At 39.9% G+C, this 20,609-nt stretch overlaps 1 protein-coding gene across 5 annotated transcripts; it reads left to right on the plus strand.

The window, feature by feature from the left end:
* The first annotated feature begins 14,916 nt into the window (after window positions 1-14,916).
* On the plus strand, window positions 14,917-19,053 carry LOC124707804. 5 transcript variants are annotated; one of them, XR_007004998.1, is made up of 7 exons: window positions 14,917-15,186; window positions 15,874-15,915; window positions 17,234-17,351; window positions 17,487-17,531; window positions 17,734-17,785; window positions 18,216-18,284; window positions 18,773-19,053. XR_007004998.1 is itself a non-coding variant. In XM_047239497.1 (7 exons), exons 1-6 carry the CDS (start codon window positions 15,166-15,168, stop codon window positions 18,234-18,236), a joined length of 312 nt encoding a protein of 103 aa, XP_047095453.1. In that variant the 5' UTR covers window positions 14,917-15,165; the 3' UTR covers window positions 18,237-18,284; window positions 18,773-19,053. The 5 variants fall into 5 exon arrangements, 3 of the variants coding, with proteins under 3 accessions (XP_047095453.1, XP_047095454.1, XP_047095455.1); XM_047239497.1 differs by having other exon boundaries at window positions 17,487-17,544; XM_047239498.1 differs by having other exon boundaries at window positions 17,246-17,351; window positions 17,487-17,544.
* The last annotated feature ends 1,556 nt before the right edge of the window (window positions 19,054-20,609 follow it).

Consider the following 20,609-nt stretch of genomic DNA (forward strand, 5'->3'; position numbering starts at 1 on the left):
ATATACATGTGTGGTAGTCCCTGGTTTTTATAGGTCTACTCCGTCGAAGCTGGGGGCGGGTACTACTTTGATTTGCACAAGCATATCGGTAGAACTGCACTCTCTGTACGAGAGTGGCATGTTTGCTAAAGCCTACACCAAATGCAGCTTAATTTTGTATACTGAAACAGCTCGAACTTATCTCGTATTGTATTTTCGTCTTTTCACATTTTAGTCTAATGATCGAGTCGTGGCTAACTACATGACCGAACATTGAATCCAGAGAGCCATGTAATGAATTTTTCCTCCATTAATCCTGAACTCGTCTACATCACCCGCTAGATTTTACATTTTTCTTCATCTTCTAGTTTAGGTGGGTCATGAACACGTTTAAGTTGTTTTTACTGAATCTAACTATGTTGGCTTTTTCAACCTATTTTTTTGTAGGGTTATAATGTGTTCATCTTATAGTTTAGTTAGTTTTGCGAATGTAACTAAGTTGGCTTTTAAATCTGGCTTAAGTTAGTTTTCTGAGTCTGGCTTAAGTTGGTTTCTGAGCACCACTAAGTTTGCTTAATTAATCCAACTAATTGCCTTGCTCCACCAACAACTGCATTGATCATTGCTTACTATCGAATTGCATTTTGCATTTTGGAATAACATTTGTATTTGATCATTGCCGGCACACTTGTTCATATTTTGTTCCAGTGCATGCTATCGTCAACAAGTGCACATCCTATGGCACCAATAAGTTTCTGATCACCATTAAGTTGTTTAATTAAGTTGTCTAACGATTTAATTAAGTTGTTTTTATCGAAAGTAAGTCAGAAACGATACTAGAAAATAATGGTACCAAGTTATTGACAATTCACAATGCGCATCCTCACCATAAATGTGCTAGCTGAAATACTACTACTTGGATAGTTGATGTGGAGAAATCATCTATGCCGCCCAAAATAGGCAATTATGTCTCGTTACACCCTTTTTTCATTTGTTTTTTGACAATGGATGCAGCTTAACTCTAGTGAATATACAACTTAACAATAGTTGATATGCAAGTTAACAATTAGTCTATGCAACTTAACATCACATCTCAAGACTTCTCAGGTTTTAGTTTTTGATTTGTGTGTAGCTCCACATTTTAAGTTTGGATGCTGTTTTTGTTGTATAGTTTGATTATAGTTGCATAGGTTTAGTTGTTTAATGCAATTTCTTTGTTCGACAGTGTCAAAAAATCTGAAATCATGAACAAGGATAATGATAGGCGGTCCCGATTGCGGTTACCACAAGTTTCTGGAGTTGTCCGAGAAACAAGTAGCTCAGCAGCAGCAGCAGCTGCTGCTCCATCAATTGCTTTCGAAGCCAGGAAATCTATTGTCAATCCAACCGAAATGCAAGCACCGAAGCCTGCAGCTGCCCGACGCTTTAAGGTTTGTTTTTGTTTTTTTATATGGAGTTTTCTGTTTTAATCTGTACATTTTTTTTGGTCCCTAATTCAATGGTTTTTTTGGTTCAACTAACATTTCCTTTTTTTATGTTCAGCTTGGAAAGAATCGTGCTTCCCCTGCAAGGTTGTTTAAACTTAACAAGATTCTGGTGCAAGCTCAAAAGAATCTCATTGAAGAATGGGGTTGGAGAGGGATGTTAAAGGTTGTGGCTAAAGAAATGCCAGTTGACCAGTGCATGTGGGTGCTTTCTTGTTTCGATCCCATAAGAATCGAGCTTGCCATTCCTGGTAGGGGAAGCATTCCAGTGACTGCGGATAGCTACACCCGGATTTTTGGGATCCGGAATGAAGGCATGCCTGTGTGTTACGAAATGGAAATTGAACCAACTAAGTTCATGAACGAAGAGTATGGAATAGAAAGTGGCTCAAGCACCAGATTTTGTTGATTGGTGCAAGATGATTTCAGACATGGGGGGAGTAGCAGATATGAAGTTCCTCCGTGCATATTTTGTCGGAGTAATTAGCTGCTTCATTAGCCCTACAACGAGTCCAACTATAAGTCCCGTATGTTACACTAGTTTATTTGACCTCAAACAGCTTCCGCCGGTTAAACTTTGCGCAGCTTTGCAATTGATCAAATCATTGCTGAAGCAAAGAAGATGGGAGTGAAGAAGAAATCCGTGTGCTGTTGCCTGCATCACCTAGTGGTAAACTTGAAAAACCAAATCATTTTTTTGTGATCCATGCTATATTGTTTTCACGATACAAACTATTCTCCTTTTTTCCCGAACCAAATCATGTTTTCCTCTCGTTTTTTTGCGTATACTTTACCTTGATTCATTGGTTGTTGATGAGCCCGTCCCAACCGATGAAGAGTGCCCCATTCGGGCTGCAAAGCATGGAACGATAGGCTCATACAAAATGTTATGCACAAGGACTCTAAAGGCAATGGCGAGTTTGGGAAGTTGAGAGTGAGTGTTTTCAACCGAAGTGAACCAGTGAACTTGTCATATACTGTTTTTTTGACTAACATGGATTTTTTTGTCTTTTTTTCATTGTGTGTTTGCATGAAAAGTTGAAAGAAACAGTTGGTGCAACCTTAAGAGATTCTCTTTTCGTCGGAATGACAAGGACGGAAGAATTTGTATCTTCAAAGTTGCCACGGAAATTCTCAAGCGAGGTATACAAAGTTGCATACCGAATATATTTTTTAAGTTGCATGCATTGTGCCTAACCAGAAAATAATTGAATGGCCTCGATTGAACTGGCATGTTCCGATGTCCAAGTTACCTACCGTTAGTACTCACTTTTGGCTACCACATTTTATTTTTGTGAAGTAGCGCATCATTTGGTTTGTGAAGTTGCCTACCCATGTCCCTTAAGTTGCATCATTTTTTTTTGTCGGCGGTATTGATGGTTCCACATATAAGCTTAGTTGTATCTTTGCACATAATAAATTTGTATATACAATTATATTAAGTTGCATACCAACTGTAGTTAAGCTGCATACACACACTGGTTAAGTTTTTGTAAATCAGCTATGTTTTAAGTTGCATACCAACTGTTCTACCACTGCATACCATACCAACTGTTCGTATAAACTGTTCTACCACTGCACCTAAGTTGTGTACTATTTCTGGTTACATAGTAAACCAAATTTGTACATGTGCATTTTTTACTAAGTTGCCTTATACAATTATATTAAGTTGCATACCAACTGTTGTTAAGCTTCATACACACACTGGTTAAGTTTTTTGTAAATCAGCTATGTTTTAAGTTGCATACCAACTGGTTGTTAAGCTGCGTACACACATTTGTTAAGTTTGTAAATGAGCTATCATTAAGTTGCATTCATGGCCTAAAATATAGTTATCCAAACTCGTATAAATTGTTCTACCACCGCACCTAAGTTGTGTACTATTCTGGTTACATAGTAAAAGTACATGTGCATTTTTTACTAAGTTGCCTTATATATGCGTAAGAAACGAAAAATCGCTGTAATTGTGGGGGAGCTGTGCACGTACATATCAAACAGTACTTGGCACCTTTGTCGAATCGTTTGCGAATTTAATGGATGAAGAACAGGAAGGTAGAAGGAAGAGGCAACGGAAAGATGCAGCTTGTTCATGATGAGGTTGATGGTGATGACGAAGGTGATGATGATAATAATGGAGAACATGAATCTGAAGAAGATAGTGATGGCGAAGACGATGAAGATGATGACACCGGGGAAGATGAAGACGATGACAACAAGAGGAGATGACGATGACCCGGATGGCAGAAATGACAACCATAGGACTCGGAGGTACTAGGGAAGATGAACGACACGAAGACCCAGCATCCAACTTTCAAACGCATCCAAGAAGATCTGCTAGGCTAACACCTAAGAAATCCCATGATGGTCCATCTAGCAACCTCAGGAAGAGACCTTGCGACAATGTAGATGATAACAACAGGGGTGTCGAAGATGATGCAAATGAGAGAAATGACAAACGTAAAACTACAGGATCGGGGGAAGATGAACAAACTAAACACCAAGCCGACTACTTGCAACCGCTTCCAAGAAGATCTGCTAGGCTAACTCCTCGTAAATCAAACGATGGACCATCTAGCAATCTCAGGAAGACTCCTTCCGGCAATGAAACAAGTTCCGATGATGTGTCGGTCAGGGTTTGATTCAGAGAACAAGAAGGAAGGTCGTGGAAGAACAAGCTTAGTACAAGTTGCACACGTATCGGGAGCATGACAAAGATGATGCACCAAATGATTCAGATTGGAGTCCATTGTCCGAACTACTAGAGTTGGTTGGCTCAGAGATAAGAAGAGGAATTGACCTTCCTTACATAGAACCCCCTGTAATTGTCGACAATGATTCCCGTTTGCATGCAAAGGAAGTGTTCATGAGTGTGATACAGAAGCATAAGCACTCATCTATGGAAAGCGACCAACCACTTACTACCTTTGGCGATGACGAGGCAATACGTAAGCTCACCGCAGAGTGTTTTAATATGCATAGATTGGGTATACAAGGTGAAGACCGAAGCAAAAGAGCTTCAAACAAAAGCAGGTGGTACATCGTGAACGTCCATTTCAGAACCAAAAGAGAAGCAGGTTATCAGATAATGATACCGCGAAGTCGACAATCCCAGTCACATTACAAACCGAACCAGCATTAGCAAAAGTGAGCTCAAATATCCCGAAGGAACAAGCAATTTGCCAATGCAAAACAACCATGTCACCGTAGGTCCTAATTACAGTGTTCAGTGCAAATGTTGAAACACGTGGCGCTGCCAAGCTTAAAATGCCTACTCGTAATCCCACCAAAACCAAATCAGCAAGCAACTCCGCATCTTCGCTTGTTATCGGACATCAGCAAAATCCCCAAGTCGCGCCTCACCGTGCAAGTGCCGCCAAGTAAGTTTTATCAGTAACACATAACTCTACTAGCATACTTTTTCCTATTTTTTTCTTTTTGCAACACAACAATGCTTCACTTCCCTCAACACATAACTCACCCATGGTTCGATTTTTTTCCTTATTAAAATGTACTGCCTTGGTTTTTGGGTTTTCCCAAAGCAAAAATAAGTTGCAAAAATAAGTTGCATAGTTGTTTTTTATAGGGTCCTTTGTTGGACATCTAGTTGGTTTCATTAATCAAACTTAATGCTTTTTATTTTTTCATTTAATGTTATTTAAGACAATTCAAGCATTATCATCCTTTTTTTATTTGCACACTGATTTGCATTAAGTTATGACGTTCAATATAGCTAAGTTGGGTAGTGGAAGTAACCAAAGTTGTATTCTCATTTAACTTTGTATAATGATTTCAGATTATTATCATCCAACCAAAGCATGGCTAAATTGGTTACTAAAATCATTTTTAGTTACTTTCTCTAGTAGCATGCCTTAGTTGTCTTCAATTGCTAGCAAAGCTATTCTTCAAAGATCATCATTTAGTTGGCTTTTACCGAAAACATTGTTAAGTTTGTTACTCGGAACCAACAAAGTTGCTACCATCATGTCTTTTAGTCACTAGCACCATGCCTTAGTTGGTTCTAATTTTCTTTCCCCATTCTCTTTTTTTTGCAAGTGCCACAAGCAAAACATCTTCAGCCCGCATCTACAAGAGGAACTGAACATCAGCAAATCCCGCAAGTCATGCCTCATTCTCGAGTGTCGACAACTAAAGTAATTCAAGCACCACAGAAACATGCACCACTTCTGCAGGGGATTCCAGCAAACAGAGAAGCTACATGTCCTACACGTGAAAGCTGTCCACCTCCTGAACCAAAGATTCACAATCTGGATGAGGTCACAAAGAAACGTGCTATGTTGGCCAGAGCACCAGATGCTCCGAGTTTCGATCTTGGTTTTGATAGCCCTGCAAAATTTGACTCAAACCCCAGATACTCATGTGTTATAACACCAGTTGACTTGGATGCAGAACGATTTGGCAGCGAAGTAGATGAGTGGGATGAAGAAACCTGGAAAGAAGCTTGTGAAGTTGTTGATAAGGTTGAAAAGGAGAAGAAGTACAGTGAGGAGCAACGAACTACTGACAACAGCATTGTCCTTACTAGCAGTGGGCTCAAAACTCCTGTGGGTACAGTAAACAACATTGCATCCAGTTCTCAAGTAGAGGGAAGCACAACAGCAGCAGAGAGGCCAGAAGAGAAGCGACGCAGACTAATTAGGCAGGCAATTTGTCAGTTATCACCATACATCACGTATGAAGATAAAAGCCTATTCACATGCTCAGCAGAGGTTAAAGAGTTGTACAATGCAGTGATTGCCCATGGGCGGAGATCTACGAGGGGCAAGGAAAGTGACAATTCTCCAATAATTGTCAACTATGAAAGGTTTTTCGTATCACTGAAAGAGCTTGCCAACTCAATGATGCCTTGTGGTGTAGTGAGCAATACTCGTAATGGAACTTGGAATCGAGTCCATCATGTTGAGAAAAGACAAGAATGTGAAGAAGATTGTTATGCCTTTGAGGGTTACTGGTATGAATCCATTGTTTTCCTTTTTAGTCTACTATACCTCTTGTACCATTGTTTTTTTTGTGGCCTTTTCTCCCCGCGTCATGTGTATTTTTTCATAATTACATGCTTTTTTTCACTATATGCAGCATCTACTCAAAGATTTGAAAAGGAATGAGAAGGAGTTGAAAAAACACTTCAACAAGGCTATCGCCCACCCGGACAGAAAGATTCTGTAAGTGATTATACTTGATTTTTTTTATAAAGCTGGTTTTCTAATTTAATGAACTTTCCCATTTAAGTTGGTATAAGTGGGGCACTTTAATGCATGTTAGTTGGTTTTTCAAACATGTCCAAGTTGGTTTGAAAACATGGTTAAATTGGTTACTGAAAACAACTTAAATTGGTTACTGACAACATGCCTTAACTGTCTACTATTCTCGCTACTTGAGCTATTTTTTCAGCACCATCATTAAGTTTTGCACCTTTTATTTTTTACATTAAATATGTGGTTTTCAAATATAGATAAGATCACTGCGAGTTTTCCTGGCCTAACTTGTGTTCCTTAGCCAACCAACTTGGATTAGCAGACATGCCTAAGTTGCATTACTGAAACAACAAACTTTTGAATAGCAAACATGTTCAAGTTGAATCACTGAATCAACAAACTTGTATTAGCAAACATGCTCAATTTGTATTAACATAGTTTAGTCGGTTGCTTTTTTAAAAATCAAACTTAATGCTTTTCTATTTTTCCACACTTAAATTTATTATTTTACAAAAATTCCAGCACTATCATACTTTTTTTAGTTTGCACACTGATTTGCATTAAGTTACGGCGTTCAACATATCTAAGTTGGGTAGTGGAAATCAACAAAGTTTGTTTTTCCCGTTTAAGTTGGTATAAGTTGGTTACTTTAATGCATGTTAGTTGGTTTTCAAACATGGTCAAGTTGGTTTGAAAACATGGCTAAATTGGTTACTCAAGACAACTTAAGTTTGTTACTGATTACATGCCTTGATTGTCTACTATTATTCTACTTGAGCTTTTTTTTCAGCACCATCATTAAGGTTTGCATCTTTTAATTTTTACATTTAAATTTGTGGTTTTCAAATATAGATAAAATCACTAATTTTATTTTTCTCTAAATAAAATGTAGGTGATGTTGCCAGTAATTGAAGACTTGGCACCTGAGGCAGATGAACCAGTGAACCACTATTGGTTATTCGTCATCAACATTAGAGATAGGAGATTTGAGGTGCTCGATTCCATTAGATCTTTGTCTGATAAAAAATTAGCTCAAAATGTCGAGGACATTATGTCAGCGCTTCACACATTGTGGGACCAGTATTATGCAAATTCGCCAGTTAAGATCAGTAGGTTTGAAGGTCCCGAAGACATAAAGCCACCAAAGCAAGGGACCAAGTGAGTTTAGAAGAAAATTTTATGTCTACTTGACCTTGTTTATTTCAAATATGTAGTAAGTTTTGTACAGATGTACTGACTTTTTTTGTTTCTTAGTTGTTTATCCATTCAAACTAACTTGGTTTTTCAAACATGTGCAAGTTGTTTCCTCCATTCATGTTTAGTTGATTACCCCACTTGTCCAAGTTGTTTCCTCATTCAAGCCTAACTTGGTTCTTACACCCACCGCAAGCACGGAGTGTGGCATCTCGCACCTTGTTCAATGCGGAACATTGGAATGGCAGGAAGTTGCCAAACTACTCAGCCTCTCATATCCCAATCATAAGGAAGAAGATGACACATACATGGGTTACATCTGTCAAGAATACTGTGAAATGGAAAGCAATTATAATGAAGAAGAAATGAGGTAAAGTTGTTGGATTAAAGCTAGCACTGTATCTAGTACAGCTTTTTTCCGTTTCCCACCCAGACATCCATGTAATTTGCTCCAGCAACAAATTTATGTTCATACTTATATAAAATAAAAAGCAAATTACAATATATTGACGACAACACATCATGACTTCATTTCTCTAGATCTTCTTTTCCTGGCTTTTCATGCCTTCCATGGCTTTCATGGTTGTCCGTCCTTATTGCCCAACGCAGCAAGTACACGTCGCAGTTGTTATGACCAGGCTGACCACACACACCGCACAAACTCATTTTTTTTGGTCGCAACTCAATACCCGAGGGTATTCGACTTTTCTTGCGCCCTTTAGTACTAGATCTAGGAGGATTGAGAATAACGAAAGGTTCATCTCTGGGCGCAACCACACCACCAGATGGTTGTTCCGAAGATGCCCCTTGCACTGACGCTTGCTTGTTCGCACTACCTTGATGTTGAGGTGCAAGGGGGGCAGCAGATTGCGGCAAAGAGGACGTATGTTCTGTCTGTTTACCTGAGAACTTTGTACTCGGGGAAGGACCCACATGGACACCTTGAGGCGATGCATAAGTTTGTTCCACAGGGATTTGCTGGCTGCTTCCCGTTGGTTGTGTCTGCTGTCCCGTAGGAGCTGAAGTGTCAAACCAGTTCCTACCGGTAGCCTTTGCTCGTTTATCGGTACTAGTTTTTGGCAAAGACGATGCATTTCTTGATTGACGAGTAGTGGGAGCTGAAGGTGCTGCACGCTTCGCATTAGATGTTGCTGGTTGCCGATGGACGAGAGGGACCAATGTCTCCTCGCTGCACATTAGAAGTTGCTTTACGAGCAGTAGGGAGCCGAAGGTCTTGCGTGCTTCACATTGGGAGCTGCTGTTTGCCGCCGGGCATGAGGAACCGATGTATCCCGCCGAGCATTAGAACTTGATGTAGGTTGCGGTGCACTAGGACCCGCTCGTTTGCCGATGTGCATTAGGTCTAGGTGTAGGTTGTGGGGCATTACGGCTAGCCGTATGCTGATGTGTATTAGCTCCAGGTGTATGATGCGGGGCATTAGGATCCGATGTATGCTCGATGCGCGTAAGTAGGTACCGTTGGATGTGCTCGCATTTGTAGATGTATTGCTTTTAGCCTTTTTCCTCCGTACTTTCTTCAATTGCACAAACTCAGCCTTCATCTCCCTAATGTGTCTCGCGAGCAATAGCTGCCGCTTGTTCGGTTCCACCGCCCAGCTTTAGCAACTCCGTACAAATGATGTACATAAATTTGCATAACGCAACTTCTCGTAGCGACCGTTCCGGCATCAACTCATCCAACGCAGGACCGTAGGCATTGTGACACTTTCAACCGCAAGTTGAGTCCACCTCTTTGTGATGTATTCTCTCGGTATCCTATCAATGCCTATGTGTGTGAACACCTTTAAGACGTGACAAAGAAAGCAAACCGTCGCGCCGAAACTTGCAGCGAGTCACAGCTTGTAGCTGTTTTCACCACTTGCATTTACCATGTAGCTTCTTTCCCCGTATGGGTAGCACCTCTCACCGTTAGGAACCAAATAGTACATGTTTGGTGCAAGAACTCGCACATTGTACCTACCAATGAGTTCAAACTCAACTTTGAATCCGTGGTAGATATCCCTTGTATAGACCGTAAGCGCATGCTTCTCAATCGGGAAAGTTGATTGTGGCACTACCTCAAGCTGTTCTGTCCTGTAGTCATTGTTCCCCTCAACTCCTAAAATTTTCCGCTGAATTTTCTCATATTGCTGCACAAAATGCTTAATTGAGTTGTGAGGATGAATATACCGCTTCAGCACAGCGTTGAACCCCTCACTTCTCTGTGTTGACTGCAAGAAGGGGAAGAAGCGATCTTTGAAGTAACATGGAACCCATGTGTGGGCATTTTTCTTTAACCAATCAAATGTTTCATTTCCTGCCAACTCCCACTTCGGAACCATTTCTTGCCAACGGGCTTCAAACTCTTCTACAGATCCAACTCTCATCAACACATGAGTTGAATTCCTCTCGCCAAACCCGGACGCCTTCCTAAGAAAGAACCAAGTTTCTCATTAGCTTTCTTCATTATATGCCAGATGACAGCTTCGATGCCGCTCATCGGGAAAATAGCTTTTATCGCAGACCTCATAGCCCAGCTCCCGATCCGTGATTATGTTCGACGGCTGCCTGCCATGCATTGCTTTAAGGAAAGTGCGGAAAAGCCACTCAAAACTTTCTTGTTTCTCATCTCGAATCAAACCACAACCCAAGCATGAATGACTCGTCCATGTCTCGTTTATCCCGACGAAGGGGGCAAAAGGCATGCTGAAGCGATTTGTCAAGAAGGTTGTGTCAAAAGACACGCAATCATGATAGGATTCTTGATAAGCTTTCCTCGCAACACTGTCGACCCAGAATATGTGTTCAACTCTGCTCTCATCGTCCAATGAGAAATCATAGAAGAAATCTGGGTCTTTCTGCTTCAAGTCCTTGAAATAGTCAAGTGTCTCACTTATGTCATATTCCTTGTTCTCACTCCTGAATTCTGACCTCAAGTTTGATATCGTTTTAGGGCCATATGGGACAAAAGCATCCTCACCATAAAATTCAGACATAATCTCCATCATGCGCCCTGCCATTTTTTTTTTTGCAAATGAAAAATAAAGCAAAATGTCAGTTAACCTATGATACATGTAACAAACCTTCCTTAATAGCAATAGGGAAATCAACTTTTTTGTGTTTTTAGGCAATACATACTGTTTCTACATCTGCCATGCAACTAATTATACACTCTTATTTTTTCAGTGTCACTTTTTTCAAAAAAAAATTCATAAAATGGAAGGCGGACATTTTGCAACCACTCGGTAAGGTATGTTTTTGCAAACTCATTTTTTATCCAAGGTAGTATCCAAGCATGTGCTAACTTGCTTCATTTTTTACTTGCATTTTTGCATCCTGCTACTGTACACACTTCTTACTAATTTGAACACTTGTGAAGCAATAAGTTGCACACTAATTTTTACTTACATTTTTCCTAAACTTGTTTCATAAAGATGCTCAAGTAGTGAACTAAGTTGGATAACTAAGTTGGTTCGCCTAAAGATAACTAAGTTGGATCCTAAGCATGTATACTTTGGATTCACAAGAACTTAAGCATGTTTTTTTTGGTAACCCAAGTCTCGTTAATCCAACTTTGTTGATTCAGTAAAGCAACTTAAGAAATTTTGCCAATCCAAGTTGGTTGACTAAAGAACACAAGTGTTGTTAAGTTGCGGCATTTGCTAATCCAAGTTCGTTGACAAAAGAACACAAGTCTTGTTAAGTTGTACACCCACTTTTTGTTAAGTTGCTTTACTGAATAAACAAATTTGGAAAACACCCAGTTGATGTGTGCAACTGGTGTTTTCACTACCTTAAGCAAATTCAGTAAAAGCAACTTAAGCAAATTTGCTAAACCAAGTTGGTTGACTAAAGAACACAAGTGTTGTTAAGTCGTATACCCACTTTTTGTTAAGTTGCTTTACTGAATCAACAAGTTTGGAAACACCAGTTGATGTGTGCAACTGGTGTTTTCACTACCTTAAGCAAATTCAGTAAAAGCAACTCAAGCAAATTTGCTAAACCAAGTTGGTTGACTAAAGAACACAAGTTAGGTGCGAACATACATACTGTTTTGCGCTTTCATATTTCCAAGAGGTGCATTCCTACTACTTTAAAACAATTCTTCCAAAATGCCGACTACTTTTTAGAAACATGAAATGGGAAAAGAAAAAAATGGTTTGGTTTATGGTCAAACCTGTTTGCAAATTGCAATTGTGTAGGCATCTTAGGAACTCTCTCTCATCCGGTGGAATACCCTCGTGTGATCTCAAGTATTTTGTAAGGGATGGCTTGTCAACCATGGCGTGGTTATGCTCTCGCAATAAAATAGGTCACCTCCCACTTGTTGTTTATTAGCTTCACAAACATTCTAGCACGACAACTCGTCCGCTTGATAGTTTCTCTCTTGCGCTTAACCGCTAATCTACTAGAACTTCTTTTTGATGGTCCAGATCGTGACATCTTCATCATGTCCTTCTGAATTTTCTTCATCCATCCGTACCGGGCTCACTTCTTCAATAATGTTCATCCTTTCCCTCTCGCAACTCTTCATCTATTTTAGGTTTGCGGAATTTGTTGCATACAACCGCCGCTTCTCCAAAGGTGCTCGTATGTCCGTTCCTTTGGGATGTGTGAGACTTAACCGAGAAACCCAACTTCGCCGCATAAGCATTATAATGTACTCTTGCCGCTTCGACGGTATCAAACCGCATACCAATAAATGGTTCTGTTGGGGTGGAAAGAACTTCATGCATGCCAGCCTATGTCATCTTCACCATCTTCGAACTCCGGATAAGTGGTAGATTCCGTAGGCATTGTAGTAGTCTGAATGCCGTTGTTCCCAACATTGTGTGAAGCTGAATTGTTATGCGGGCCTCTATTACCGTGGTCATTTGAACCACCACCAACTTCCTCGCTCGCCGCCTATTGGGTCCGGAGATTCTTCAACCATCTCGTGTGGCGGAGCTTGAGTGTAAAAAGGAGGATCCATGTCAATGTCATCATCTTCTCGTTGGACCGGCATTCGCATCGATTCCCGACATCCGTTAACATGAAAAAGCTCGTTAGTTTTTTTGAACCAAAGCAACTAAATGAACAACTACTTCAAACATAGCATATTTTCGGTTTCTCATGTTATGTCGGGCCTATCATGTTTTCAATGCCAGAAGCAGCTTATATACAAAAATCCTGGAACTACCTAAACATAATAATTTTCATTTTTTAAAGTTGCCTTTTTTTATCTGTTTACTTTTCCAATTTGACAAGTTCATTTTTGCATTTTAACTATGCAGGTTTTAATCAAAATGATCAAGTAGTGGCAAAGAGGCATCAGCATATCAAATGGCAGGAAGGGAAAATCATTCTGCAGCTGTATCGCTACGTCTTTTATGTTTCGGAGAAAACAAAAACACATCTAGTTGGTTTATGTGTTGTTTTCCGAATGACCACTACTAGTTGGCAGTTTTATTTTTTTGGCCGACCAAGAACTGGTGTTTTTGCCTACCTTTTGTCCTTCTTTTTTTTCTCCAAACCATACTATCTACTATGATGTCTAGTATCTTTTGTTTATACTATGATGTTACTACGCAAATGAAAACTATGGTTATATGTGTGCCACAGGTATGCTTTCTCTCTCTCCCATTACTTGTGTCACAGCTTCATCCGTTTTTAAATCAACCTAGTTTTGGGGTAAAAAGTATCCCAAAGATGTTGCTTTTGTAGTTTGATATCAGCCTAGAGATATAATGGAAAAGTAAAACTAGGTTATATCTGCAAGTGTTCATGGAAATACCACATTTTGTTGGGTAGAACAGAAACCAACTTTCATGAAACCAGCTATGATGTCTGCAATTTGTTGGGTAGAACAGAAAAAGCCAAGTTTTGTATGTTTGATCCTGGTTTTCCAAACCATATCTACAGATTTTCATGAAAAAATATGTTCTTTTATGTTTTCCTAGCCATATCTGTGCAGATGTCCATGAAAAGCTAGATCTTTTTCCTAGCCATATCTGTGCAGATGACCATGAAAAGCTAGATCTTTTAGTACGTAATACAACAAGACAAACATATATCCGTCGTTGATTTTGTGTTTTTGACCATGTATCTGCTGTTGTTCATCATATATACAAGTAATTTTTTCTGCTGCTGAAAATAGACAAGGAGATCTGGAGATCTGGGAGAGATGTGTTCATGTTGCCGAAAATAGACAAGGAGGAGATTAGGGATTACCTTTCTGTCGTGATGTGTTCTTTTAGCCGATGTGCAGCTTGCTCCGAACTATCTTGGATCCATGGGAGTTCTCTCGTAGAAGATCCGGAGGAGGAAGAAGTAGATCTGGAGGAGGAAGAAGGAGTTAGGGCAGGAGCAAAGCTTGTTTCTTGGTCTGGACGTCTGGGGTCGAATTTTGTGTGGTCTGTACACCCGTTGGAGGGTGGTACAGATATAGCATTGGTCCTCCTGCCTTTTTTTGACTTGGGTTGCTTTTTGTCTTTGCACTTTTTGCTGTTTGTCTGGACGTGTTGTTGTCTGGAGATCGACAAACGGGTGCCCATGAAGCCAAACTAGCACCGGATGCTGGCCCAAGCCATCCAGCACTCGGATGCTGGCCCAAGCCATCCAGCACTCGGATGCTGGGCCGGACCAGCCAGCACTCGGATGCTGGGCCGGACCAACCAGCACCGGATGCTGGCTAGCCACGTCCTTCGGTAATTAACGGCAACGCTGGAAAAGTGCCGCTAATGTAGCGCTAATTAGCGGCTGATTAGCAAAAAGTGCCGGCAATATTTTTTGATGAGCGTTTGCATAGAAGCCCTCCGAATATTAGATTATGCCCGTGTAGTCCTCAGCCCGACCCCATCTCCCATTCCTTCTCTCTCATCTTACCCGCACGCAGGTGACCTCGCTCGAGTCCCCTCTCACGCCCTTGCGATGCCGCCGCCACCCACGGCTCCGACCGTCGCCGGCCGCCTCCTCCGCCGCGGATCGCCGGCACAGCTCCGCCCGGGTCTTCTCCCTCAATTCCTCGCCGCCGCGACGCTGCTGTCCTCCCGTGCGCGCCGCCACGGCAAACCCTAGCCGTGCGGCTCGTCTTCGCCGGCGTGGCCGCGTCCTCGCGCCTCCGGCTGCTTCCCTCCAACAACTACGGCTCCTCACGTTGTCTACGACCCCGCTCCAACCTCCAGTACCATGGCTGCTCCACCCCGACGCCTACGACCACCTCCAGGTTCCCCTCATCGACCACGTCTTCAATCCCTGTCCTCAAGGTCCTCACAGGACTTTGCCGCTGCTAGGCCGGATTGCTGCTGCTGTAGATCATGGTGTTTCCGATTAGTTTGGTTAGTCCTGGTATCCTCTTCTATTTCGTGCGGCTCGTTGTTATTTGGTAGCTTGGTTAAGTTAGTTGCGATCTAAAGTTTCGTTAAGTTAGTCCACATGCTCCAGTTTTAATTCTGTAATTAGTAAGCTATCAAACGTGTATGGTGCTTGGAACCAAACTGCAGGACATGAGAAGTGTTAGGTCTATTTTTTCTGTCCGATGCTAGCACTACTAAATGGAACAAGTAATTGAGATGGTCTAGCTTTCCAATTAGGATTCGTGGAATAACTTAAGCAATTTATGATACGAATTTAAGAAGTTGACCTGGTGTATTTTGATAACCTGTTATAACATGTGCATTTCATAATGTAGAGAGGATTTCAACAGATAAGAAAGGCATACAAGCTGAATTCATAATGTAGAGATCATGGGTTTTGAAGTATGTAGTTCTCATGGTTTTCTTAGACTAGTTTTTATGGGTATCACGTGCCTTGTCTAAATAGACGGGAACTTGTTTCTGTATTCAGATGATTTTAATAGTGGTCTTCAGTAGGAAGTAATCTTATGAAGCTTATTCAGGATCATCACGTGTTGTTGATTTCCTTTAGATAAGCTTTGTAGTTGCTCATTGTATCACTGGCACTATTGTACATAGCCATTTTGAGCCGAAGTTTTATCAGATTCTAATCCAGCTTGTGTTTAGTAGGAACTAAAAAGAACACATGAAGTTGCAGGCTTGCAGCATGACGTAAGTGTTTGCTTATTTTCTTTCATAGATTACGCATCAGAAGCGAAGTGAAAATTCTTTTCCTATTCGCTCTGAGAAAAAAAAGGATCATATATTGTAAAAAGGTATAACCACTAAGCATAAGAACCTTGCTATATTAAAATGATTTTTCATAATTACCTTGAGCTATATACTACCGCACGACATGGTCAAACTAAATTCGTTACCTTTTTTTTGTACTTTCTTCTCTGTTAACAAATCTATATGTTTGATCATTATGTTTAAAATTTAAAATTAATTTGGCAGTGGCACTTGTATCATTACTGAATGTTGTAACCTTTCATGTCTGAAAGTGAACCTTTGGTAGCTTTCATAATCAATTAGTACCTTTTATTTACCAATGTTTTTCCTTGATGCATAAAAGTGTTTCTTTGGATGTGATAAAACCATTCAAAATCAGTGGTCCTAAATATGATTTGAATTTGCATTTCTTAGTAGTTATTCGTTGCTGATAAAACCATTAGTTAGTGATCATGTGATCACTTTCACTGTCCGTCTTCTTGTCAGGTTGTGATGTTTGATTTATTTTCGGTAGCTTGCAGGTTAATGACATCCATAAGATTTTAACCTTTCGTGTTAGTGTTGATTGCTATAGTTATCCTTGGTGTCACGTTTACGAGTACTTGGTAGAATGCTATAATCGTGGCTCAGTTATGCATATATTGTTCCTATGATGGGACAACTGGACTTTTCCTTAAATGGTCTGTTCACTAAGGGCCTTCATCATCAGCTTGAAGGAAGAGCAGTTTAACGATTGATGATCAGCTTAGAACGACATATGTGAATTCACTCATCTCAGCTGAGGATAGGCAACCAATTCCTTTTGTAGTTCTGTTAGGTGGTTATTTCAGTATTTGAATGTTTGAGATACTTAGGTTTTTAGCACCCATATGTTTTGGTTAATTACTGTGCATGTGGTCACTATGCCTCTTTAGTAGCTAAGCAATTTCCCATGTTTTTTTTTATTGTACTTGATGCTTAAGGGGCTGAAAAATGGTTCGTTCACTATCTTGAATTTTAGCTATGTATGAGTTTCTCTCTAACCCTCGTCTGTGTTCAAGTTTTACTTTGGCCTCTTTTATATTGACAGTCATGTCAATGCCACCGGATAATTGCCAGACCAACGAGTAGGTTATTGAGCCATTGCATTTTCATTTCAGTGCGATAACCAAACGGCCATAAAGGATTTGCACTTATGTGGTGCTTTAGTCTAAATTTAAATTAGACATGTGAGTATAAAGTTAATTTGTATAACTTTGATTAAGTCTCATTTCATTAGGAACTTGTAAAGTACTTTGTGGTGTCATGCACATTATGGTCTAAAGAAGGTCTGGAACTTCGGATGCAAGCTCTACTGCTGGTTCAGGTTACTGGATGCAGCGTTCTAATATCTTGCGGTATGGTCTGTACCAATTATACATCTATCTGATGCTTGATGAGCTCTACCCATTATACATATGTTTGATGTGAAATACTGAGAAGCAAAAAATTACAAGGTGCCACTGAGATTAATCTGTGTTCTCGATTTGCAGGTTTCTGTTCAAAATATCTCGAGCACATAAGATATTTAGGTCAATGTAAGATAATTAGGTCAATGCCTTCACATTTCGAAATCCTCTCATAGGTTATTTATTATAGTATGCCTTCATTTACAATATTGGGAAACGAAGAGGAGGGACAAAAAGAGATGCATGGAATAATATTGGAGATGATAGTGTTCTTACTGCACCTAGGCCCTTATAATATATTTACCATTGCTATTTATCTATGTCTATCCAGATTCAATACTCTCCTGGACTACCAAGTTGTCTGCCCTCCGACGCCGCCCACGGTGAGACCTCTCATCCCTGCATTTTTAGTGCCCAAGGGGCCCTTCAGCTTTCGATCAGTAAAACTGCATCATAGACAGTTCCAAGTTCATTAATTTGCGCTTGACATATGCACCTGCCGTATGTGCATTTGCCAATATAAGGATATTCACTTGAATTCATATAGTCAGGAGCAGCATGATATACAGTCTACAAACAACCTGAGAGCTAGCTAGGAAGACAGTAGACAAAGAAAGAGCTGAGGCATTTGCCAACAGCCTTATTCTCGGTTTCTTTTTCAAAGAGGCTAGAGCAATTTGTGTATAGGTTGTTCACTTGAATTTGAATATCGCATCTTGAATTATATGGCAGTCATATATCTTGGGTACAAAGGGTACTTGTGTACTTTTATTAGCTCAGCGATTTAAGTTGTGCGTATCGCGTACGGTGCAGAGGGACATAGGAGAGCAGTGACAGAGATTTGTGGAGTCCAGTCCACTAAATTCTTACGCTTCGAAGGAGGTATATGGATTTAAAAACACCCTGCTTTTAAAATATGGTTAGTGTTCACGTCTTTTTTTGTCACAACTTGCAAACTCTGTAATGTTTTTCCCTAAGCTGTGGCCCATAAACAAATGAAGCAAATTTTATGTTTCAAATATTAGGTTTCAGTCTATGGTTTTAAGTTGAGATTGTTTGTGATACGAAACTGAAACAATTATTTCTTATTCCAAAGATGTTAGTAGTATTATAACACCTATCCATGAAGGATATGTTAGGCTTTATTTACAGTTGAGGTGAATGGATGTTAAGCCTGCTTAATCTTAAATATATATTATCTTCTAACCAAAATTAAATAACAACATATCTGTTTAATCTTTTCTGGTGGCATTTATTGGTTCTGCTTTGTTCATGTAGAGCAACAAATCTCTGAATATTGTTTGCCTATGTGTTCATATTTGGTGTATGCATACTTGCATTATTGGAAGCTTTACTCTGTTTTTTGTCAGGATAAATTACTGGAAGTGCTGTGACTGGAAGTATACCTGCATCTTCTTTGTGTGGAGCATTATCTTTTTGGTGAGGATCATTGTCTTTTTCCGAAGCAGTACAGTTCAGGTCCTGTAAGTTAGATGCTTGAACTCCATGCACGGGGTTAAAGATCCTGTAATTAGATTCTGTAATTTTGATGCTGCATGGAAATATTCGTTCTAGACCATGTTGACACCATGTTGCTTGCAAATGTTGGTTTCAGACCATGTTGACACAATGTTGCTTGCAAATATTGGTCGCATCATGTAATTTTAATGCATGATCATGTCGCTGTGTTGGATCAGAATGCCAAGCAATATGAAGGTACTATGATTGTTGCCTTGTTTTGAATTTTGGCAGTTTCAAAAAATGCCTGCAAATAATTATTGGCAGTCCTCAATAGTGCCTACAAACATAATTAACATCATTGTTGAAAACAGCCTCCAAATGTAATAGAAGGCATATTTCCAAAGTGCCGGCAAAAATATTCGAAGGCATCTTTAAAAGTGCCGGCAAAAATATTCGAAGGCATCTTAAAAAGTGCCGGCAAAAAGATTCGATGGTATTTTCAAAAGTGCTGATAAAAAGATTCAACGGCATCTTTTAAAAATGCCGCCAAAAAGAGTTCGCGGCATCTTCAAAAAATGCCGAAAATAGTAATTAGTGGCATTTCTGTAAGCGCAAGACAACTAATGGCATTATCTGAAAAGTGCCGGCAAAGACCTACCTCGACTGGATTAAATACATCATTTTTTTTTCTGCCTCCAAAAACTATTGCCGGCACTTTTGATAGAATTAGCGGCACTTTTAGGTGCCAGCAATCTGGGTACCTGTTGTAGTGTAGTGTGCGTTCCTGCGCAACAAACATCTGGTAGGAGTGTAAACGGATTGCATTGGATTTTACTCCTACCATATTTTTTCTCAGATTGGAATCGGAGTGGATATTAATCATTTTGGATTCAAATGCGGATATACCAAACCACGGATTCGAATTGAAACGCATCGGACCCGGATCAAAAACAAAAATAGTCAAATAAGTTCTTACAAATTTTGAGAGGATTTAAAATTTTGCTCTTGTGTAGTTAATAAAAAACAGACACAAATTACGCTAAAACTTAAACATTGACAAGATAGCATAAATAGAAAACTAAATCCGTAAACCATTAATGTACCAGTGGAAGATATTTGTATCTAAATATGCTCACCAAATGAATTTGGTAACTCAATAGCTACTAACCTTGTGTGATTGGTCTTGGCTTTTGACTCAAAATCGAATTATTCAGTTTAAAATCTTCGGATAATCCTAATTAAATTTTGGATAACCCATATCATATACTGTATCCGGAGCAAGTTCGGAATCGGATATCCTTATCCGTCGGATTCTTCAAAATCGGATATGGATATCTTAGAACGGATTTGAAACCAATTTCAGCGTACACCCCTAAGAGCAATCACAGTGTTGCCAAAAGCCAATTATGACACGTAATGAACAATAGTTTAAATGCCTAAGTTTCTCAACAGTGTGTATATTGCCAAAAATATCTATGTTCTCTCGCCTTAATTTTCCATGGCCCACAACAAAAAGAGACACTAGAAAGAGAGGGGAAATTTGGCTGTAGGAGCGGCTACTTGCTCCCACGCCATAATTTTTGGCTACGGCAATGTCCTTCACGATGTAGGAAACCAATGCTGAAAGCCAAATTTATGATTTGGAACCCCTATTTGACATACACTGTAGCTGCCCTAACAGCATAACTTAACCGGAAAAGCTTTGCTAAATGTGCCCAGCCCATATAATATCGTGAGCAGATTAAA

Source organism: Lolium rigidum, chromosome 4 (genome assembly GCF_022539505.1).
Source record: "Lolium rigidum isolate FL_2022 chromosome 4, APGP_CSIRO_Lrig_0.1, whole genome shotgun sequence".
NCBI classification, from domain to species: domain Eukaryota; kingdom Viridiplantae; phylum Streptophyta; class Magnoliopsida; order Poales; family Poaceae; genus Lolium; species Lolium rigidum.

Bases quoted from the DNA above. Each gene is read 5' to 3' on its own strand.
- LOC124707804 (XM_047239497.1), top strand. From the start codon at position 15,166: ATGGTGTTTCCGATTAGTTTG. The intron at 15,187-15,873 runs GTTAGTCCTGGT...TGTGTTTAGTAG, and splicing joins TGGTGTTTCCGATTAGTTTG to GAACTAAAAAGAACACATGA. The intron at 17,545-17,733 runs GTCAATGCCTTC...ATGTCTATCCAG, and splicing joins GGTCAATGTAAGATAATTAG to ATTCAATACTCTCCTGGACT.